Consider the following 25,669-nt stretch of genomic DNA (forward strand, 5'->3'; position numbering starts at 1 on the left):
AAATAAGTAAAATATTCTTGATAAAACAGCAATAGTCATCCAATTCGACCTTTTTTTGTTGGAGATAGTGCAGTGCTTACTAATGTACTGTACCATCAGATACCTCCCCTTTCATCTTTGTCAACCACCAACCTCAATATAGCTGGTATCATCTTCCTAACGACTTTTTATATATAACAGTACTACTCATTTCATGTCCTGAAGGGAGCACTGGTCAGCTGTTCAACTGTATTCATCATCAGTTGTGATCTTAGTCAGCTCAGAGATGCAAAATATCCCTGATTGTTAGTATGAGGGGCATTCAATAAGTAATGCAAACATGTTTTTTCCTCAGCCAATTTCATTTTATGTCTGCCAATTTCAGTTGGAAAAATGTGCAATTTGTTGTGGGACATTGTGGAATATTTCCGCATCAGCCTCTATGGTTAAGTTCCAATAGATAGCGGTGCTATATGTAGCCTTCAAAATGGTGACTGTAAAGGAGGTGCATTCCAAGCAGAGAGCTGTCATTGAGTTTCTTTTTGCGTACAAACAGAGCATCCCAGGTATTCATAGGCGCTTGTAGAATGTCTATGGAGACCTGACAGCAACCAAAAGCATTTGAGTCGTTGGGCGAGGCACCCGTCATCATCGCAACAAAGTCGCCCGAGCCTGTCCGATCTTCCGAGTGCTGGCCAGCCACACACAGGTGTCACTCCTGCAATCTTGGAATGTTGCGGAAACTCTCGTTCAGTGCTATTGATGGATCACAAACGAATGCCTTGCTGCACAGCTGGACATCTCTGTTGGTAATGCTGACACACATGTCCACCAGTTGGGGTACTCAAAAGTTTGTGCCTCACCATCTAACAGAAGACCATAAAGAGCAACAAAGGGCCATCTATGTGGAATTGCTTGCATGTTACAAGACTGACCACTATGATTTTTTGTCGGCGTCATCACAGACAATGAAATATGGGTTGACTTTGGAGCAGAAACAGAATGGCAATACATGGAGTGGCGTGACACCACCTCTCCCCCAAAGAAAAAGTTCAAATTCGCATCCTCAGGTGGAAAGTCATGGCGATGATCTTCTGGGATTCTGATGGTGTTGTTCCATTTGTTGTCCTCCCTCATGGTGCAATGATCAACTTGGAAGTGCATTGTGCTGCTTTCAGGAAATAGAACAAATGACTTCAGCATGTTCATTGCAACAAAAATGCAATCAAACTACTTCTCCTCCATGACAATGTGGCGCCTCACACTCATCTACCCTACAGCCCAGATCTCGGACCTGCCAATTTCCATCTGTTTGGCCCAGGTGGGAAGCAGTACGCACATGGTGGGCAGGTTATTGATGCAGCAGCATGTTGACTCCAACATTGACCTGTAGAATGGTACCATGCAGGTAAACAGACACTACCATAGGTGGCATAGGTCTGTTGCATTGAATGGAGATTATTTCAAAAAACAGGATATGCAGCCGAAAGAATGGGGAATAATGTGGTGTATTGGAATGCTGAATAAAACCACCCTGCTTTCAGAAAAAAATATGCTCCATTACTCATTGAATGCTCCTCATATATTTTATTTATCACAAAATTCCTTCTACAAGGATGAATTATTAAATATCTTTGCTACATTTGCAAGTATCTCACATCATATTTGGTATTGGCTTGCTGCTCCTCACAGTCTGTTGTTTCAGACTTTCTTCCACACTGTGCTGCGGAACTCACGTTTTTGCAACACGTATGTAGACAACAACCTACATGTGACCAACTGGAAACGGCGACTGGGATGCAAATGTCAGTACAAACATGTTGTTGATTGGTGTGGTTGCAGTCCCAATGATTTCAGGATTGATGATTGGCCACGACTCCAGGTATTATTATAACATTGAGAAGTATATGCTTAACTATTTACTTTTTTTGAAATGAGATGTGTTATTCACTACTGTTGTAGTTTTAACAACCATTTATTTAGTAAAAACAAAAACTGAGCATGATAAAAACAAAGTGCCCATACATTTGTAAAGTAATTGAAAATTTTAATATTTAAAAAAACATAGCCAGTATTAAACAATGGAAAATCCAGGTTGGAATGTAACAGTATGAGATAAGGAAAGTTGCTACTCACCATATAGCAGAGATGCTGAGCCGTGATAGGCACAATAAAAAGATTCACACAATCATAGCTTTCAGCCATTAAGGCCTTTGTCAGCAGTCGACACACATACACAGTGCAGTGTAGTTTCAGCTCTCTGAGACTGCAGATGTGTATGCAAGTTGCGCTTGCGTGAGTGTGTGTGTGCGTTGTATGTGTGTCTACTGCTGTCAAAGGCCTTAATGGCTGAAAGCTATAATTGTGTGAATCTTTTTATTGGGCCTATCACGGCTCAGCATCTCCGCTATATGGTGAGTAGCAACTTTCCTTCTCTCATATTGTTATATAGCCAGTATTAGGTATGTGGACTTGATAAATGGCAACTGTTGGTTAGTGTTGTTGTATTTGCAATAGTGTGATGTTAGTTTATTGCTGCCACTGCTGTTTGGGTGCAGGGTACCCAACAATGTGGCCATTGATGCCTGATCTGATCTGTGCTGCAGAAAGTTTTGAAAATAATGTATATAATAATAAAATGCTACAAAATAAATGTGCACAAAAGAACACAGGAAAAGTCTTGTGGGGAAATGACCCCAGAGACCCATTTATGGAGCTGCATGAGAACTTTATGCCTCCAAGAGATGTTATAGATCTTTCCAAGATGCAGGAAAGTACCACCTGCATGATGCCTAATTAGTTGAGCCTCCTATAAAGCCACCTCCAAGAGGGTCACGCTATCAGTGGCAGAAGAATACTTCCTGTGTCCACACTGGAAGCTACTTATGAATGTCTAGATTTGAGAACCCAAACAAGCCAATGATTCATGATCACTCCGTGATCTTTTCTACACAGTTAGTGAGGGCAGCAGTACTATGTCCTTTCATTGTTTCAGGAGAGGTATTAGGATCACGTCCATCCATGAGTAGGAAAAGCATAATTTGTCCCAAATTAAAGAGGATGTCCCTCGTGAAGTGCTGCAATGACTGTCTTGATCAAATGGCATGTTGTTAACTGTAGAAAATGCTGAATCCAACTTGAGAAGGGCCAGTTGTGTAGCCCCACAGTATTGAAACTGAAGTCCCAACTGTCCCTCTCAGCATTAGTTCTTTATTGACACTGGTAATCACTTGTGCAAAATGTTCCCCAATTCCCAGAACTTCATCCCTCTGGTTTAAGTAGAGACTTAATTTATCACTATATTAGTAAATGAGCATATGTAATCTTGCAAGAAATTCTCCTAATGGTCTCTCATATTCCACAATCTATTTTGGTCTCCTTCATAATTTGAAAACATTTGGCCCTCACTACATAAAAGGCTGTGATTCTCTGCAGGGGTCAGCATGTACTGAGCTGGATGCTTGCCCATAATTGCAGAGCAGCACACCTTACTCCTCCAGTGTTCAAAGTTTGCCTGGAGACTTTGGAATGTAAGCAACTGCAGCTTGGTGGATCATATTCTTGGCTGTACAGTGTGGTCCAGTTTGCTATGCTGTGCCTCAATGCAATGTGGTCATAGCATCTCAATACATTTCTAAGAAATAATGGATGCATTTGCATAAACGCAGTTCAACATGGCCTCCATACATTTCGATATATTCCTCCCATCGTTGAAGAGCAGCCCAGAATACCTTCTGAAATATCTTGTCAAATAGGCCGTGCTGTATCCTGAATTCAATCTCTTAGATCCTTTACCACATTTTGCACAACCTTGACGCTATGTAACCCCCAAGCGAAGAAATCCAAAGGGGTCAAATCAGGTGGACATGATGGCCAAAGTCTTGCTGAACCTCTGCCCATCAATCTGTTGGTGAATCTTCGATTGAGGTACCAGCACTCCCTTCCTATGAGAGTAAAATGAGGGGATTCCCCATCCTGTTGGAACACAAGAATGTCCACAATGCCTTCTTGCTGAATCATGGTTCCAGGAATCGCTCCAGCATATCAAGGTAAATATTTCCTCTAATTGTCTCTTTTGCAAAACTGAAGAGTCCATAAACTATAGTCTTTGGGAATCCGAACCACAAACACCACTTTTGGTGTGTGTTTTTGCCATTCAGTTGTAGCATGAGCTGGCTTCACACACATTCACTTTTGGTGTGTCTGTTCACCATCAGTGATAGCTTGAGCTGGCTTTTTGTTCCTTACATGGCTGCTATTTATGTTAACTTTACTGCAGATATGGAATGTGATTTTGTCAGCAAACAACTTGTAATCTGTAAGGTGTTTGTTGTGCACAGCTTCTGTCAAATCATAACACATATGCATTATCTTCTTGTGGTCTAATTTGTGAAACATCTTAATGTGGTGTAAAACTTTCAAAACTTCGATTTTGGCGTGTCAAATTCAGTGCTTAAATGAAGAGTTGATGCATTTTGACTTTCTCGATTGTCTCTCTTATTCACTTCAGTGTCTCTTGGAGCTACAGGAGGTCTCATGGAGTATGATTCCTCAGCAGTGTTTCTAGTTGTTTAGAACTTATTGACAAGTAACTGTACAGGGTGGATGAGAAGTCCCTATACACCTGTAACACCTGCTTAGTATCAAATGTTGTTATGCATGTTGGTAGCTATGCTACTTCTTGTCATTTGGTATTCATGTTGACATGTTTTCGCAGTTGCAACCAAATTTTAATTTTTAGCCACGGCAGATGTGAGCGGGTATAGTTATAATATTGAGGAGCACTTAGTGACGTGTGTGGGCTCATGAATGACAACACACAGGGCAATGAGACAGACCATGCGAGCATTTGAGGAAGGATTTAATGAGACTCCACCACTAGAGGCAACAATTCTGAATTGGGAAAGATGTGCTTTTGCTTTTGGCAGTGTTAAAGACAGGCCACAGAGTGGAAGGAAGAAGATATGAGAAGAAACATGTTCCGGAATCTCTGCTTTGTCAGAACAGTCTCCTATGAAGTTGACACTGGAACTCAGTATATCAGTGACAACAATGTGAGATCATATGAAGACTTTTTGGGCTGACATTTGTAAACAAATTATCAGGTTCAGACCGGAGTGAGTGCATTTTATCATGCCATGCTTTGTTGACTCAATTTCCAAATGCAGTGAACCATGCCAGTATTATGTTTTCAGATGAATGTGCCATTTATTGCAGCCCATGTGCTAGAAATATTGAATCCTCATTAAACATTTGAGTTAAAATGGAACCCGCCTCATGTAATGATGTGGGCAACAGTGACATCACAATATCTGCTTGACCCATACATTTTTAAAAGGACTGTGAATGGTGCACTTTATTTATGCGTGTTACAAACATGACTAATACCTCAACTTGAGGAAAGGGGCCTCACAAAACGCATATGTTGCAGCAAGGTGGAGTGCCACCTCACTATGCTCTTGCAGTGTACTAGTTCCAAAATGAACACTATTCATAGTGGTGGATAGGTCATGGTTCAGCAACACCAGCTCCCTTGAAATGGCCACCAAGCAGTCCTGACCTTGCCACACCTAACTCATTATGGGGAGTCATTAAGGCACATGTATTTGCACATTGTTATGCTACAAACAAAGAACTGTGTAATACTGTTGAGGATGCATTTCACATTATAACACTGGACTTGCTCAAAAATAAGTGAAGAAAAACATGGAGGCATAGGAAATGTGTTTACAGTATGTTGGACAACATACCAATATACTGGACACTTAATACGCAAGTAAGACTTGGGCTGAAACGAAAAAAATCAATCCACATTTGATAACAGTGGGTACAGGGACTTCTTGCCCATCCTGTATGTTTGCTCTTGTTGGTGCTGGCTTGTGAAATTTCTGGGAGAAATCCTGTTGCATCTCCGGATAAGGTAAACCACAGAGTTGCCCGCTAACAGCACCCACACGTTTTCTGTTGTATGCAATCTTCTTGATTAAATTTTAAAAAAATAGGCCCATGTTATTGCAGAAATAAATTATAATTATGTAAATAAATCCATTATTTCTTAGAAATCTAAAATAGCCTCACATATATGAGAGGCATTTGAAAAGTCCGTGGAAAAATAAAAACTACTTACGTGTTTGGGGTAAACCTTTTTAATTTTTCTACATAGTGTTGTTTTAGACTTGTAAACTTCGTCCAATGCTGTTCTAATTTGTTGATCCCTTCCGAATAATAGGAATTGTCCAAGTCTGCAAAATAGCTATTAGTTGCTGCAATCACCTCCTTGTTTGAATAAAATCCTTGTCCCGCCAGCCATTTCTTCAAATTGGGGAACAAATAGTAGTCCAAGGGAGCCAAGTCTGGAGAATAGGGGGGATGTGAAACGAGTTGGAATCCATTTACATTAATTTTGTGACCACAACTGTTGAGGTGTGTTCTAGTGCATTGTCGTGATGGAAAGGACTTTTTTGCGGTCCAATCGCCAGCGTTTTTCTTGCAGCTCGGTTTCAAATGGTCCAATAATGATGAATAATATGCACCTGTAATAGTTTTATCCTTTTCCAGATAGTTGATGAGGATTATCCCTTGTGAATCCCAAAAGGCAGTCGCCATAACCTTTACAGCTGAAAGAATGCTCTTCACCTTTTTTGTTGCAGATTCTCCCTTGGTAACCTACTGTTTAGATTGTTCTTTGGTCTCAGGAGTATAGTAATGTATCCATGTTTCATCCACAGTGATGAAACAATGCTTAAAGTCCTGTGTATTCTTCCTGAACAGCTGCAAACCATCCTTGCAATAGTTCACACGATTCCGTTTTTGATCAGGTGAGAGCAATCGCAGAACCCATCTTGCAGAGAGCTTTCTCATGTCCAAATGTTTATGCAAAATATTATGTACCCATTCATTCGAGATGCCCACAACACTAGCAATCTCACGCACCTTAACTCTTCTGTCATCCATCACCATATCATGGATTTTATCAATGATTTCTGGAGTCGTAACCTCCACAAGGTGTCCAGAACGTTCAGTATCACTTGTGCCCATATGTCCACTCTGAAAATTTTGAAACCACTGATAAAATGTTCTAATCGAAGGTGCAGAGCCACTGTAATGTTTATCAAGCTTCTCTTTAGTCTCCTGAGGCGTTTTGCCTTTCATAAAGTAATGTTTAATCACCACACAAAATTATTTTTCATCCAATTATTGACAGTCACTCAACTTCCTTGATTCACATGAATGCCAAACACAAAGAAATAGACCAATATGGCTGAAACTTGGTGTGTGTTCTTTCCAAAGATGCTACTAACTAAATATGACTTCGATACCCACTGGTAGTGCCATCTCTCGGACTCTGCAGTGCCACAACTCCCTTACTCAGTATGCTGAGGTCTCACAAAGCCCTTCACAGACAGGCACTATCCCCCAGATGTAGTTCGCAAGCAGATCTCCCATGCCATTTCCCCTCATACTCCAAATCCTCCCACCACCCACAAGAACAAGCCACAAAGGAGTGACCCTTCATCACCCATTATCACCTCGGACTGGAACACCTGAATCACATCCGTTGCCAGTTACCTATCATCATGGCCTGAAATGAGGAACATCCTACCCGAGATACTCCCCCCTCCCCTCCTAAAGTGATGTTCCATTGCCCACCCAACTTCCACAACATCCTATCCATCCCTATGCCACTCACAATCCCAACCCCTTGCCACAAGGATCATATCCCTGCTGTCACAAGTTTATCTTGCCACATCAGGGGCGAGGCCACCTGTGAAACCTGCCATGTCATTTACCAGCTCTGCTGCAATCATTGCACAGCCTTTTATATTGGCGCAACCAGCTGTCCACCAGGGTGAAGGCCACCACCAAACTGTTGCCTAGAGCAGAGTAGACCACCCTATGGCACAACATGCAGTGGAACATAACATGCTTGATTTCATTGGCCGCTTCACTACCTGAGCTGTCTGGATCCTTCCATCTACCACCAACTTTTCTGAACTGTGCAGATGGGAGTTAACCTTACAACACATACTCTACTCCTGTAATTATTCCGGCCTCAACCTACAGTAACATACTGGCCCCATACCCTCCACCCAACAGTTTCCACCCTCTCTGTCTTATCACCTCCTCCCCATTCTCATCTTCCTCCCTGTTTATTTGCAGTCCTCTGTCAATGCACCTGCCCATCTTTCCCTCCTCCTCTCCTTTTTTGCCCACCTCCCTGCATCACAACCTCCTCATGCTGTGCCTGTTGGCACTCTAGTCCCTACACACTCCACCAGACAGAGCTTGTCTCCCTCCTCAGCCGTACAACTATCCCTTTCCCTTCCCTGCCCCCTCCAGATTGGTGCTGCATCCTACGTGGTGATGCAGTCCAGTCTGAGATGCAGGAATTGTCAGTCCTGTGTGAGAAGTGTGCTTGCTTGTGTGTGTGTATCTCTCTTTTAATGATGAAGGCTGTGGCCAAAAGCTTTATGTGAGTGTCTTTAAATTGTGCCTGTCTGCAACTTGACGTGTCTTCTTTATGGTAAGTAGGAATCTTTCTTTTCCTACATTGTTGATATTTCTTAGAAATGGATTAAGACTTTATCACCATCCTGCATTGGGCGTGCCTATTCAGGCACTGCTTGATTTCTGAGTGGTAGCCAGATTTAATGTGACTGAGTGCAAATCTTGAATGACTTACCATTGAACAGACTAGAGGGGAAGACATAATAATTATTGCAATGAAAATGAAATGAAAATGAATGGGACACTAATTCAGATAAATGAGTGATAGACAGGCAGAGATAGATCTTTGCTGGATATAAGAAAAAATCTGAAATGACCACCTTATAGAAGGTGGATAAATAGAAAACTTGCAGGAGCAGCATGGATGTGTTATCACTGAGGACTGTAATGTGTGACAAAGTCTAGGGGAGACTTAGCTGTTGATGTCAAAGGTCCACTGCTTAAGATGAAGGTGGCGATAGTGATGATGATGTGAAAATGAAAAAATGTGTCTTATTAAAACCAGTAATAATGTGAGAAAGAAATAAGTCTGATGTTCTGCCATATTTACTGTCAAATGTACCATTTGTTTCATCAGTAGTAGCTTATTCCTATTCTAAATTGTTTTTTGTAAGTAAACAGAAGCAAAGAAGAATTACTCCAATAAAACAGGCAATGTTTATCTTGTAATAACCTTCTAACTATGTTTTAGTTCTCTTAATTTGTCATGTGTGCAATCTTAATATGTCATGTCTGCAAATATTTTCAGTGCCAAGAACTGAAATAATAATGAAACTGCCAAGGAGTCCTGTAGATACCTCCTACAAGACTCCTTGACAATTGAACAAGAGAACATGCTGTGATATGGTGTATGATAACACCTGCATGACATCACCTCATTGTGACAAAAAGCACTGTCACAGTGGATGCAAGGGTCAGCAAGTTATGTCAGTGAAACTAACATTCTGGCAGAGGCATAGATGTTTCTGATTCTAAGATTTTTTTTCTGATATTTGTTGTTGATATATGTGTCTCTGGCCATAGTTTATAATCATTAATCATTACAAAGTGTTTATGGTATGTTAAAATATATAATGTTTTACTGCATTGTTGCTTTTTTTCCAGGGAACAGAAGGGCGACAGCTGTTTTTTGCTCGAAAGTTTGAAGCTATTGTTAACCAGGGAATCATAAACCAGCTGGATGAGTGGTTGTATGGTCCACATACTGCAAGTGAGTTGTTAAACTGTTGAGACCATGAATATTGTAAAAAATTATCAGAAATCGGTGTTTTGTTGTATGAAAAGGACAAGTGTTGCAGAATATGAAATGTCTTTGTGAAGTGGACTGCTGAAGAATTTAATGTATAACAGGCAGGCCCATTGACAATGGTACAAATGGTTTTGACTCTGAGTTCTTACAACAGTGTATACTGATGATTCTAATCAGTGGAAATACAATGATTACTCAGTTTAATTCCATAAAAAAGTCACAATGACATACTGCCCAAACAAACCCACTGTCTTTGACATTGTTATAGCAAATTTTAGAAGCACTAGAGCTGATGAGGTACCATAGTGAAAGCAATTATTTATTGCTTAGATTCTCCCATTACCCTTTGAGCCATGTAGTGCATATATCCATCTGGACTAGTAGTTCTGGAGTCCAGTATTCTATTTTTTTTCCCCCTCTACAAAAAATTTCAAAATGGGTGTCATTCTGCTACGTACTGAGACACATGATAAAAAGGATAGCAAGCTATCTAGTTCAACTGCCAAGGAGTCCTGTAGATACCTCCTACAGGACTCCTTGACAATTGGACAAGAGAACATGCTGGGATATGGTGTGTGATAACACCTACATGACATCACCTCATTGTGACAAAAAACACTGTCACAGTGGATGCAAGGGTCAGCAAGATATGTCAGTGAAACTAACATTCTGGCAGAGGCATAGATGTTTCTGATTCTAAGATAGTATCTCAGTTTCCTTCCTTATATGCCTGTGTTTTGTTAGACATCTGAAAACATCAAAAACATGCCTTTTGGGATTTAGGTCAGTAGATTAAACTAACCACTTAATGCACTGACTATTTAAGATATTTGTTCACAATATAACCACTGTGTGCCAGTGTTACCTTAAAGAAGAAATCATTACCATTGGTGTTATGTCCTATATAAGTCTTCAGACTGGGGAATTAAGTTTCACATGGAAATAAAGGAGATGTGTTTGACATCTAAGGGTATGTAATCACTCATATAACACTACATGTCTAGAAGATCCCTTACACATATCTTTGATCTGTCATAATGTATTCTGGCTTCTTCCCAAACAAATATCGTGTCACTTTCAAGCTACAGTGAGAAGCAGCCATCCATCAATCTATTTATCTAGTGTACTAAAAACACTCTTTTGGTGATAAGTGGTGAGAAACACAAATATATCCAGTTTCCTGACAGACACACCATCTTCACGAAACCTTTTGTGCACAGTACTTGATTATCCCATCTCACTGGAGGCTGCAGCAACTACAGAACATAGGATGGTATGAAAATCCTGTTCCTATGCATGCACAATAGCTAACTTCATTCATTGGTGTGCAACATGGCCATTAGCTGAACTTTCTGTATGACTAACCAGTGGTTAAATATATCTGACAGTGTCTGTGAAAGCCAGAGGAATGAATGTTCAGTGACCTATCCACATCTGTCTAAGGTTCATCTTCCTCCAATGCTTCAGTAGTCCTCGCATCACAGTTCATCTGGAAAGAGGTGCTCTGTTGGCATTCATACAGATTGGTTCTACCGACTGACTTCTGTCTCACATAACTAACACTGTTCTTCTGTGAAACATGTTGTTGTTTGGCTTGTAGGTGATAATTTAGTGAAACATTACATAGGTAACAAGTTACTCAATTTATGCTGACTGCTTGTAGTTTCTAGTGGTTTTTTTTCCCTATAACTATATAGCCACTATAGCTCTTGTGAGACATAGCTTTGTGTTATCCCCAGTGGGTTGAGAAAACTGCAGCTGTTTTCCTAAATATCACTGAAGGAGAAAACAACAACTAACCTCACTTTTTGATGAATACTTAATTTTGCCATAACTACTTTCAAGCCTGAACCCATCAGCAGATGGCAGCAAGGATTTCTTGTGTAAATTTCACGTGATTTTGGTCTTGAGGGAAAGATTTGCAAAATGAAAAACATTTCTTCCATGCTCAGGTAAAAGTTGTTCAATAAATCTTTGGTGCTGTCAGGTGATGGAGTTATGTCTGAAAATAATTGTGGCAAAATAAAGCATTCATCAAAAAGAGTGGTTGGTTGCAGTTTTTCCCCTTCTGTTTTGTTCAACTTTTTTCCAGGATACATTAGTACATCTTTTTCAGAATACTGTATCATTAATGCATTAGTGCTGTGTGCAGAAATGACAATGATTGTTGCCTAAGTAGCTTGCCACAGTATAGCAGTGATGCCCTCTCTTTACTGCTGCACTGAACATCAATGGATGAACAGATGACATTTTTTTACATACCGACAGATTGTTAAAATTAAATTCATTGTGTCACTATAGTACCCCACCAGTATTTTCTTAAACACTGAGATTTATATGTGAATGGAATGTTCTGGTGGATGCGTAAAGGTGACAACTCACTGAACTGTGAAGGTGCAGAGTCATTAGAAGGCACATAAACAATACTGAGTAGTCTCTACTTTTTATTCCATACATTATTTACATTGAGATTTATTCTTGATTTAACTTTTTATTGATTGTGTGTGTGAGAGGTTACTTTGGTGTTAGTAGTTAATTAAAGATCAGTGTTCTGATTCCCTCTGTATGTAAGACCAATAAAAAGTGTGAAATATATGTTTATTGTGTTAAAAGTTTGAATTGTGTAATGTTTTGTTACTACTCATTCTCGATTTCATGATTTCTTAGGTGTACATATGTACATATATACATACATTCATTCATTCATTCATACCTACCTACCTACCTACCTACATACATACGTACGTATTCTAAAGGGATGATGACTTGTAAATGCAACCATTCAGTTCTGTCAGCTGTTCATTTCAGTTCCATATAAATTTAACATACCTTCTATTTCTTGATGTCTTCCAAATACTTTGTCATAAGCCATACTTTCCTTTCTTTCCCACCACTTTTCCTTCATGTATGTTAATAATGATATAATGGCGTGTGACAAGAGCCTCCCGTCGGGTAGACCGCCCGCCTGGTGCAAGTTTTTCGTTTTGACGCCACTCTGGCGACTTGCGCGTCGATGGGAATGAAATGATGATGATTAGGACAACTCAACACCCAGTCCCTGAGCGGAGAAAATCTCTGACCCAGCCGGGAATCGAACTCGGGCCCTTAGGATTGACAGTCCGTCGCGCTGACCACTCAGCTACCGGGGGGCGGACTTAATAATGATAGTGTCATGTCTAATGACATGTCCACAAAAATTTATTTTTCTCTACTTCATTTCCTTTAATAATCTCCTCTCTTCATTATCTTTCCTTAAGACTTCCAGGATGATTTTTCTTTCTGTCCAGCTTGTTCTTGTCATTTCCCACCACATCAGCATATTAATAGCTTCAAGTTGATTCCTGTTTGACCCCCCTCCCACATAGGCAGATGCATTAGCATGCCGCTTCTGTGATTCATGTTGGTGCACTGGCCTCAGATTGAATTGGTGCACTGGCCTCAGATTGAATCCAGCCAGTGGATTAACAGCAAGAGTTTCCTACATTTGACTAGGTGAATACCAAGGCTGTACCCACGTCTCACCTCATTTACACGATTCTCAAACATCTTGTAAACATTCTCATACTTTCACATGGGGTACCACTAGGTGCAGACAGATGGTGCATATATAGTTCCCTCCTGTGGGGAAAGGAGGGAGAGGGGATGGCAACAGGAAGGGCTTTTTCAGAGCATTTTCTGAAATCTATAATCCTGTGTTTGCTGTTTTTTCTTCTTCTTCTCCTTTTTTTGTGTCATAAGTGCCTGTTCTCTAGAGCAGTCCTTCTCTTCACTTCCATTAAGATTCTATTGCCATCTGTGATTGTACTACTGAGATAACAAAACTGTTTCATCTTATCAGTTCTGATATCATCAATTTTTATATTGGTTTTAATTTGTCGCATATGTCTCTGTAGGTATTACTGGGCTTAATAGTTATTGGCAGAATACATACCACAGTGATGATCTCAGCCCATCACCTGACGATGCACTTGTAACACTCGCCTTCAGCCTTGCACGTCTCACTGCAAAAGATATAAATATTAATAATGATGGGTGCTCCCTGAGTGTGAAGAAAATTGTATCGGTCACGTCATACCACTTCAAAGACATCTACAAGGTAAATCTCCATTTGCCAAAGAATAATCGATTCTAATTTTCAGTGAAAACATTTATGTATGAAATTTGCAGTACCCTTGTATTTAGAGTAGGTGGCTTAATATTAATGTGTGTTTGTAATTCTACTTGCAGAAATATGGAAAAAAATGTAATTATGGAATGGCAGCAAAACGTGGTAGATATTCTAATGCACTCACGCGAATCCAATTTACACTAGAAAAAAATTAGTTCCAGGTTTGCCCACAAAGTACAAATCTGGCACTGAGAATGCAGGAAAGACATATAGAAATGTTTCCATATGTAATGGATAAGCATCGGGACATGCGTGGGAAAGCTCAAACAAATGAGAAAAGTATAACAATGATTTTATTATTAACTGCCGCTTACACAGTTTGTTCTTTATGAGCACTGGAGACAGCGACGAGATGCTGTACAGTGCCAGATTTGCAACTGGTGACCAAAAATGGAACTACTTTTTTTCCACGGTAAATGGGTTCTGAATTAATGCATTAGCATATTTACCAATTTCCACTGCCATATTGTAATTAGAGCCCACACTAGAACTCCATGAGTAGCTGCACTTCTATTATAACCAACTGGTAGTATTAAGTTATCTTTCATATACTGAGGACACTGCATCACATTGAAGTTGCTGATATTTAGTCTCAGGATGTAAGTTGGCAATTTTATGTTCATGAGCTGAACAATTTTTTTTTTTTTTTTTCTTGGGATAATAATGTTGGGAGGGCACACCACTTTAAAGATGATGTGCCGAGTTGTGGGTGGGCACATAACAAGTAGTGATGACTGCTTAAATTCCAAATTCTTCATTCTGATTTAATCCAAGAAGTTAAAAATACTGTTGTACACCTTGCAGTGCGACAGTTCTGTGTGTTATTGAGTCTAAGGGAGTTAAATACTGATTCATCATTGTCCAAACCATTTGGAGCCAATCTCTCAGTCGTTAGCAATTAATCGGTGACAAAATTCACGTGCTGTTATCTACACTATGAATCACTTATTGCACTACAGCAAATAAGCAATATTGTGAATTGTATGCAGAACTTATGTATGGAAAAGCTGCCTAATTATGAAGAATGTGGACTTTGACAGTGAAAAAAGGTTTTCTTTTCAAACAAATTACTTAAAATCTTAATGTTAACATTCTGAAATATTAAATTTTCATTTGCAGGGCTCATTGATACTGTTTGAGGCACAACTAGAAGAAGCAAACAGAATTGCAACTGTTAGACTGGAAACCTGGATAAAGCCTCAGGATCACATTCGAATTTTTGACCATGGTACGCTGCAGTCTGTGATCAAGGTAACTGTAGCTATTATTTTTTCTTGGAGTAATGTACAGTTCATTAGAATATCTCTCAACACAAGAAAACGAAATGTAAATATATTTTTAGTGAGGACAGGAAACTTTTGCAAAAACAGTAACATGAAAAATAATGCAAAACTAACTGTTTTCAATGAAATAACTCAAAATACCTCACAACCTCCCCAAAAACGGAATGTAAATGCATTTTAAGTGGGGACAGAAAAACTATGCAAAAATGCTAACATGAAAAAATCACAAAATTAACTGTTTATAGTGAAGTAATATAAAATTAGTGATTTTTACGAGATACCACAAAATTTGTAATTTTGCCATATCAAAAGTTATAAATCTGAGGACAGTAGCTTATTAATATTTGTAGCTGATAGTTATTAAATGTTAGCACTGCATTTTGATATTTAATCTTCTTGAGTTTGAGGTTTGTGTAATATTAAACTGACATTCATTTCCTGTGTAACGAACTTTGAGATGATGACAAAAGTAGCACAAAAGTTAGCAAAAACACCACCAAACTTGGAAAAAAAACCACAGAGTTTGGCAAAATGAACAACATTGAATTTGGCAAAAAGTTAACATTGAATTTGGGAGAAAAAGGTAACACAAAAATTGGCAAAGAAGTAGCAAAGAATTTAGTGAAAATGCTGAATGTGGCAAAAAAAACACTGAATTTGGCAAAAAATAACACTGAATTCCACAAAAAATAACACTAAATATGGAAAAAAGAACACCAAATTTGGCAGAAAGCCACCAAATATTTCAGACAAGTAATACCAAATTTGGCAAAACAAGTCGCCAAATTTCAAATTTGACAAAAAAATTACACTATATTTGACAAAAAAACACTGATTACTTAGGAAAAGATACCAAATTTGGCAAAAAAATGTACTGAATGTGGCAAAAAATGCACCAGACTTGGCACATAAATAATTGTGAATTATTAACTAATTTGCAAAAATGACGAGTCAGGCAAAAAAAAGAAAGAACAGACAGGTGTGAATATAACTCGCATAACTTAATTATGAGTGTAGTTGATAGTAATAAAAGTTTCATGTAGCTAAGTGTCATGGGGCAAGTCTTTGTAGTGGACGTTACTTCAGCTCCCTGCATGCCCCTAACTTACTGCAGTTATCCAACCACACAAAGAGGACCTACAGTTTAAGATGGAATTCAAACCACATGTTATTTCTGGTGACTCCTCACATTGTAGAGATGTGAAGGTCAGGTTAAAACTAAGACCGAAAAATCTGTGGTCAGACCGTGATATATGATATAGATAATTCCACAGGTGTCCCTGCTTCTGATGGGATGGGATAAAGCAGTGACGCATTTGGAACGGAGTTTAGTGGGTTGAAATCATGGGACTGGTCTTGCCTCTTGGTCTTCCATACAGACAAAACCTATGTATTTTAGGATATTTTGCACTAGTGTAAATGCTCAGGAAAATCCCAGTTTTGAAATGATCCAGTGCAATAAATGTTATGATGTAATACATATCTTGCTGCACAGCACATGTCTCTGCAATAATTTTTTTTAATTTTTTTTTTTTTTTTTTTTTTTTTTTTTTGTTATTTTACTGGTTCTGTATTTCCACTAATCCTTAGTTGTTATTAATCCCAAAACTAATGGTAGATGTGTATAGAACAACTATCAATATTTTTTAAAGTTTTCTATCTGTTTCTGTTTATTTGTCTACCTGGCTTCTCACATAAGCAGAAGAGGGGTGGTTCTTTAATCATCTGTGATATCTTAATTCCATTTTCCAGTCGGCAGTTGTGAGCTCTGATTACGATCAAAAAGAACAGCTGTTGAGGAATCATCTACGGAGCTTAGGCCCTTTCTCAGAACCAGCATTGGCTGTTGAGATAGAACCAGCATTAGGAACTAATTCAGCAGTATCACTAAATCTGACAGCTCTCTGGATAGACCCAGCAGGAAGACTTGCCCAGGTTGCAGATATTCATGTTGATGATACTACTTTGGTAAGTACCTAAATATTAAATATACGAGTAATTTTCTAGAACCAGCCCCTTTCCGTGAGTATGTATGAATGACTTTATGTGCTATATCCTCAGCTTCTAGAGATCGCCTGGTAATAATTTTGTATTACTTTAGCATTAGTTCCCACATCTACAACATAATAGACGCCAAAGGTTGTACAGGGCGGAAGATTACATTTAGTATCACTATGTTCCCTGTCATTGGGCCATACTATATTTGAAAGGAGTCACTTTTCTTTTTTCTTGCAGTCTCTCAAGGATATTCTTTTATGTTTCTGCCTCCAAGTGAATTAATTTACATTTTTCAGTGTATGAGTCTTGTTGACCGCTGGATGATCTTTACCTTCTCTGTCAGACACTTAGAAAGAAAACAAAAAAAGTTTTATCTCTGTGGATCATGTATGTTGTACAAGTTTATTCATCTTATACAAGCTTGCAACTACAGCTACACATAAGACTTCTGTTCAAAAAGAAAGTTTTGTATTACATTTTTTGGGGAGTATTGCTGGCTCTTTGTGGCTTTACACCACTATTCTGTGTGCTGTGTTGCCAGCCTCTATCACCCTGAAGCTTTAGGAACACACAACAAAGAATTACCAATTCATAAAAATGACATTCACAGGTACATGTTTGTAGAAACTAAAATAAAGTACTTGCATTATGAAAACTCTCATGTTACAGGCATGTGACACAATTTCATGATACAAAATTGTGACATAATTTTGGGATATGAAGTCCTGTTCCATCACAAGTGCATCCTAACCCACAGTAGCTTTTCAAGAATTGAAACAGTTTGGTGCATGTTATTGCAGATTAAATGAAGCGGGTCCCCAAGCTAGATGGTGGTTTAATCTTGTTGGCATTTGTTACTTCTTCACAAATACTGCTACAGCATTTTTTTTATTATTTATTTATTTATTTTCATTGTGGTTCTCAGGTACTGTAGTGTTATTGAGTGACCACCTGTCACTAAAGCAGAATCTTCACATGCTGTTTGCTGTTCATGATGATGCATAGACAAGGCATAAGGTGAATGGATCTTGAGTACTCTGCAAGCATACAATTTCTTGAATATGCGTATTACCCAAGTCTGTTGTTTTTAGACATTCATAGTTACTGAAGTTTCAGCTGGAATTCTGGTAGGATAGACTGATTATGATTGTGGTCCTGTGAGTACATTAGGTAAATAAAGTCAGTTGCCGTCAACACTATAAAAGTTCAACCATACATTTACTTTGTATTGATGTCAATCTGTTTGGTTTTCAAAAATAGCAGGAAGATTCCGTTTCTCATCTTTCCATTCATACTCTTCAACATGTGGTTTTCAGGGACAAGGATCACATGATCAGTCTTTTACAAAGGTTACCACATGTCTGTTTAATGAACTGTTTAAATAATTATTTTTAAAATTTGTTGGGATAATGCTAAATGACTGCTGTGTTCTTAATTTTCATTCATTGTGACATACAGACATCATTGTAAAATTTATCATATTGCTTATTAACCAGAGATAATTATATGAACTGTAACACGTGAACTTATGCTGAAAAGCTAGGTTGTTTTTATCATTTTTGCAACTGTGTAGTAACCCTTAGGAAGTTTACAGTGTATAATAATATTTACTGAAATGAAAAATTTTAAGCTTCCATATTTTTAGGTTGATGCATAAGTTCATAGCATTTTTCCATTAGTTTAATAAACTCAACAGATACATGTAACAGATGCTTTAGTCATCATTAATATATTCTCCTTCACCATTTACAACAGTCTGCCAATGCTTAACTTTTTGACTCTGTGACTGTAGAAATCACATGGTGTTGAGGCGAAGAACTTGTGAAGCCATGTTCGGGGCGCATTTTCATCTGGAAATCAAATTCCATGAAGGTTGTTCAATAGATAGCAGAAAAATTGAAAATCTCAGTTGTTGACAATAAATGTCAGCAGTGATTCATATACATCACATTGTTCCTGCTCCATCAGATGTATAACATTATCTTTTGTCGTTGTGCACAAGTTTTTGTATGCTGCTTTGTTTAAACTAAACCATTCCTTTCTTTTCCATATGTTAGTATAAAGACACCGTTTCTCATCACCAGTAAAGATACAGGATATAATTGGTTGGGACTGATAACCTCAGCAGTTGAGTCCCATAGTGCTCAGAGCCATTCAGCCATAATTGGTTGGTATTCTTCATGAGCCAATTGATAACGAGCAAGCAGAGATGCACAAACAGCCACCCACGAATTGTTATGATTTTGGTTTAGAGTGTGTTGCACCCGTGCACCTGATTTTTTGAACCTTTCCCACTGCAAGCAAATGTTACATGGTTGTGGAATGATTACAGTTCATCACATTTGTCAGCTCTGGAGTACACTGATGCGCATCATTATGAATTAATGCATTTAAACAATCTTCATCAAACCCAAAAGTCTTCTTGAATTTGAAGAGACACACATCCAAATGATCCTCCTTAAAAAGAGAAAACCTTTTTCTTGATGTGCTTTATCCAATGGCATTATCCTCATACATGACACAGTTGTTTCTGGCTTCCTCTCCTCTGCTGTCACCACTCTATCGGACTCAAACTAAAGAACATGTTGGAAATGTTCTGATTTCTTCACTTATCACTTCATTTTATATCATCCAGAGCTCCACTCACTATCTCCAAATCACAAAATGACAGTATGTAAACTCAAATAGCAACAGTGAACTAAAAATAAAAAATAACTGTTGATAAATAAACCTGAAGTAAGGGTCATTTCATGTCAAATCATGCAAGTTATGTCACCCATCATCTCAGATTTTCATGAAACTTTTCACATTTGCTTATACTTATAACATAAGAACTTGTGCAAAATCTTTTTCTCTCAGACTAAAACTTTTTTTATATCAAATTTTAAATGTAGTGAGCTTCTGATAACTTGGCTCTGCAAGAATGTCAATGCAATGTGGTGCTTTTATGTACATAAATGCCCCTAACTCGTGTGTATAGGAAGCTTTTAATTTTTTTTTTCATAAGTTATGAGAAGCACATACTTGACAGACATGTAATTATTTAAGCAGTAAAGTTACAAAGAACAATACAAAAAATTTAATATGTGTCACTTTCCAAATTCCAGAAAAAATACAGACGCATTGAAAAATCATTATTCACATTTCTCCAACCTGGTGGAAACTAATAATTGCTCTTAAATAATTCCCAAGTAATTAGACATTGTATTAAAATAAAATTATTAATGGGTTTTCTACAAATGGGCACACAAATAAATCTGGAATCACAATACTTTGTTTTGTGATGTAAAAAAAAAAAAAAATTTCTAAGTAAGGTCATCCATACCAGAGACCCACTGCTTCAGATTTCCACAAAACTTTTTCTACTTATTACTTTCTGCATGGCAATAGTCAGTGCAAAATTACTACACATACTTCGTGTAATTTGAGAGGAAAAAATGGAATTTTTTTTACAAACATAAATGCACAACTGAAGTTTGTCATTTGGATTACATTACCTCAGACAAAAATAGTAATAACAATAATAATAACAGAAAGTATCATATTTTCAACACATCACTGTCATATTTCCGCAGATGACACAGAAAGGATGTATCTTCATTTGGAAAAAAAATAATAAGTATTCTTGACTTAGGGGAATATAGAAAATCAACTTACGCTGCTGTTGTCCAAACAATGATTTTTAAATATGTAAAACACTTTCTGACAGCTGATATGAGATTTGTTTTCATCAAAACTCTGATATTATTTTTAAAAAGAGAAAAAAGAAGAAACACCCTGAGTGTGGATAGATATTGGATGTTCACTTAAAATACATCACATCATTGTTTAGAAGATAATTCAAATCAGATTATGTAAACTGACAACCTGTAGTAAGTCTGCCTCATGAAAGTAAAGAACCAAAAGTTATAAATTTAATTGAAATATTTCATTACATGTGTTAACTTTATTTAGAGGGTCAAATTAGGATCTTTAAACAACAATTATTCTGGCCACATTGATGTTAATTTAAAATGTACATGTTCAACAGTGAAGATCCCTGAAACTATCAATGAAACTTTTTAACAGCATCTCTGTTTTTAATCCACTGTGACAAATTACACTCTGTTAACTGCATATCTTTTTCATTAAATTAATACATTCTACCTAATGATGTTGATTTAGGTACACCAGCAGCACATAAAAGGTTTTCCAAAGGGTCAAAACAAGAGTCCTCCTTCTCAGGCCAAAAGAATGACACATGCTCCAGCATTGTGCTATTTCAGCAGAGATGCCTCAGATCACCATTTAAGATGCTACAGACCAGAAATGCCCATAAACCCCGCATTATGTGATGTCATGGAGGTCGAACCGTTTAGCACCTGGTGATGGTTTTACTGTCGTAGCATGTGAACATTTGACCAGCTTTGCCAGTTTTGAGATACTCATTCACAGTCTCTGTGCAATAATAATCTGCTCTTTGTCAAAGTCGCTTATCTCAGTGGATTTCCCCATTTGCAGCCCATATCTCTGCTAGAATGGTTCCCCATCTGTGTCTCCTCTATTTACATACCTTTTTTACCAAGTCGCATGCCTGCAGTGCCACCAGGCAGCGTCTATCATCGCAGCGGGTAGTGGTCATAATGTTTTAGCTGATCAGGGTATTGTTCCATCCAGGAATTTCCATTATTGAGTGTTTTATAACATTGTTTTTAATAACAGGAAAAGTTGGTCAAGGGAGTGTGCAAAGAATCTTTCAGAAAGCAACATTAGTCTTTTACACAAAATGTGTAATAGTAATGCATAACAAGTCTTATGTACAGTAATCACGTTTGAGGATATATTATGAAAACTTTCTGCTTTGTATGATAAATTGTGAAACACGATAATTTACACAGTGTGACTTGCACTCACTACATTGGTAGCTCATGTCTTTGTGATATTGTTTTCAAGTCGTCATCTTGCTTCTGTGTCAACATATTACCCATTTTGACAAAGGTGACTCCAATATGCTCTGTTCGACATTCAGGTTAGTTTGTCCCTTCATGTTTATCATACAGTTTGTTCGGAGGCATTAATGAAATCCCTGAAGTGGTACTGTTCTCATCTAAATGTATATTGCATGGTACAGAGTGTCCTGAAAATACAGTTATTGGGCTCATGATCACTGGTCATCCAGCTTTCCTCATAATCTGCCCTCACGCTTGGTCTTCCAAGCTCTTCAATTAAGGTTTCCAGGGGAATAATGTCACTGTTTGCCCTTTAAGTAACTTTTTGCCCTCTTCTTATTCTATGACAAAAAGTAATGTTCAAAAATAAAACCACATTGGAATTATGTACTGAAGTGCTTTCATCTGAAATCTGAATAAAAATACCAATTATCATGTTCCAAGCATGCTTTGCTCAAATCCTCTCTTATTTCTACTTTAAAATAGTCCTTATCATTCTCATAGTCATCTCCAAATTCATTGTTCAAAAATCAATGTCACTATCAGCAAAATCTCATTATAAGACACATTGCAATAACAACACGTCTAAAGGTGCATGTGATAGTAATTAGCTGCTGCAAAGACACAAGAAAGAACAAAACTGGCACACTGACATGCCCACACAAAATCTAGTGACAAATACTCAAATTACAGATTCTATTGAGATGTCCAGTGGTATGTAATACATAAGAAGATTCAGAGGAACAAAGGGAACCATCAAGAAAGGGCACCTGTCAAGTTACAGATGGCTGACTTCAAGACAGGCAACTGGGCCTATATTTTTACTGGTGCAGCTCCAGAATGCTAATTTGGCATTTTTTTCACACCTGAACAAGTAACATTTGACTATACAATATAGAAATAAATAATACAAAGATTTTTCCGTTATGTTTCTTATAAATCATATTAAAAATGGAAAGGCTGGTCATTCCTCTTTTTCCACAATTAACAATAGATATCACAACATTTACATTGCATTTGACGAGTCGGAGGCATTATTGCAACTGGCTGTAACACCATAACTTTATAACCAAAAGCAATCTCTTGTTTATCATTGACTTATGTCATTGTTATGCATCACATTCAGTTTCAGTAGTAATTAAAACAGATTTTTTTATAATTTAAACAGATTTCTTTCAGGCACAGTGAACAAGCTCCAGAATTGAGACCCTAATACTTTCTGTTAGTTTCTGTATGAGATTTGTTGATTATGTAAGCTCTAAGGGCTTCCAACTTTCGTTCTTTAGGTTTTGTGCAATAAAGTTGATATTTCTCAGTGAAAATTACATTAAATGAAACTACAAGTTTACTGTTACTAGTTACTGTTTATTTGTATCCATGATGCATTTGAAAGGTTTAAACCTCTATCGTCACATGGATTCACTTGATGAGGGAGGTTTAAACCTTTTGAAATGCATTGTGTAGATAAATAAACAGTTGCTGGTAACAGTAAACTTGTTGTTTCATTAAATGGCAATAACAGTCATGGTAAAGCCTAACCTAAAATGTTCGCATTTAAAGAAAATTACATTTACATTGTATTTCGTGCATGTAAAGAGATGGCAGAAGTATGCAAATCACAGGGTTGTTGAAGCTGCATCTGTTTAACATGGTATTAGCAACTGTTAAGGATAGGATGTAATATTAATTTTTTCCATTTATATAGTGCCAGGAAACAAAAATTAATTGTCGAGAGGAAAAGTGTGATGGTGTTACTCAACAAAATTTTAAGTTATTCTCAATATGTAAAAAAATCAAAGTGACCATATTTTGGGGCAGCTAACAATCAAAACTTATTGGTTCCAAAAAAGTGCCATGGTGATACCAGCAATCTGCTAGCATTTTTTACAAAGAAGTGCTGTGAGAAAAATGGCAAAAAATGCTCTTCATCAAAATTGATGAAAGGAGAAAATATAAAAATGAAGTAAGTGAAGCAGGCAAAAAGGAATACAAACGTCTCAAAAATGAGATCGACAGGAAGTGCAAAATGGCTAAGCAGGGATGGCTAGAGGACAAATGTAAGGAAGTAGAGGCTTGTCTCACTAGGGGTAAAATAGATACTGCCTACAGGAAAATTAAAGAGACCTTTGGAGAAAAGAGAACCACATGTATGAATATCAAGAGCTCAGATGGCAACCCAGTTCTAAGCAAAGAAGGGAAGGCAGAAAGGTGGAAGGAGTATATAGAGGGTTTATACAAGGGCGATGTACTTGAGGACAATATTATGGAAATGGAAGAGGATGTAGATGAAGATGAAATGGGAGATAAGATACTGCGTGAAGAGTTTGACAGAGCACTGAAAGACCTGAGTCGAAACAAGGCCCCGGGAGTAGACAACATTCCATTAGAACTACTGATGGCCTTGGGAGAGCCAGTCATCACAAAACTCTACCATCTGGTGAGCAAGATGTATGAGACAGGCGAAATACCCACAGACTTCAAGAAGAATATAATAATTCCAATACCAAAGAAAGCAGGTGTTGACAGATGTGAAAATTACCGAACTATCACTTTAATAAGTCACAGCTGCAAAATACTAACGCGAATTCTTTACAGACGAATGGAAAAACTGGTAGAAGTGGACCTCGGGGAAGATCAGTTTGGATTCCGTAGAAATGTTGGAACACGTGAGGCAATACTAACTGTTGTGTCGATTCCCTAAGGTCTCGACACAATGAGTGGCTAGGTGCACGCGAAACTAACGCAGACGGGCGTAAATTCTGAAACAGGAGACTGGATGAAAACTATAAAGAAAAGAAGAGAGATTTTAATATACTTAACTTTAATGTAGTCTTGTTCTTGTTGAAATACATCTCTTGCATAGTAGTAAGCAATTAGCAATGATACACATGGCGCCTTGCTAGGTAGTAGCGATGGACTAGCTGAAGGCTATTTAATCTGTCTCTCGGCAAATGAGAGGAATACTTGGTAGGTCTAGTCGCAAGCTATGTCGTCCGTACAACTGGGGCAAGGTCATGTCCGTGTCTTGTGACCTGCCATGTGGTGGCGCTAGGTTTGCGATTACATAGTGGCGACACGCGGGTCCGACATGTACTACAGGACCGCGGCCGATTTAAGTTACCACCTAGCAAGTGTGGTGTCTAGCGGTGACACCACACTAACCTTACGACTTACCTTAGAAGAAAGATTAAGAAAAGACAAACTTGTGGCAGGGGTAAAATACAAGGAGCGAAAGGCTATTTACAATTTGTACAGAAACCAGATGGCAGTTATAAGAGTCGAGGGGCATGAAAGGGAAGCAGTGGTTGGGAAAAGAGTGAGACAGGGTTGTAGCCTCTCCCCGATGTTATTCAATCTGTGTATTGAGCAAGCAGTAAAGGAAATAAAAGAAAAATTCGGAGTAGGTATTAAAATCCATGGAGAAGAAATAAAAACTTTTAGGTTTGCCGATGACATTGTAATTCTGTCAGAGACAGCAAAGGACTTGGAAGAGCAGTTGAACGGAATGGACAGTGTCTTGAAAGGAGGATATAAGATGAACATCAACAAAAGCAAA

General features: G+C 38.0%; 1 protein-coding gene across 1 annotated transcript in view; it reads left to right on the forward strand.

Annotated features, from left to right (window-relative positions):
* LOC126253445 (xylosyltransferase oxt) overlaps positions 1-25,669 on the forward strand; it is a 114,210-nt gene that overhangs the window by 44,855 nt on the left and 43,686 nt on the right. The window contains exons 8-12 of the mRNA XM_049954790.1: positions 1,685-1,861; positions 9,592-9,697; positions 13,630-13,832; positions 15,024-15,155; positions 16,940-17,155. Coding sequence (XP_049810747.1) covers positions 1,685-1,861; positions 9,592-9,697; positions 13,630-13,832; positions 15,024-15,155; positions 16,940-17,155 — 834 coding nt within the window. The remainder of the gene's footprint in view (positions 1-1,684; positions 1,862-9,591; positions 9,698-13,629; positions 13,833-15,023; positions 15,156-16,939; positions 17,156-25,669) is intronic.

Source organism: Schistocerca nitens, chromosome 4, assembly GCF_023898315.1.
Source record: "Schistocerca nitens isolate TAMUIC-IGC-003100 chromosome 4, iqSchNite1.1, whole genome shotgun sequence".
NCBI lineage: Eukaryota > Metazoa > Arthropoda > Insecta > Orthoptera > Acrididae > Schistocerca > Schistocerca nitens.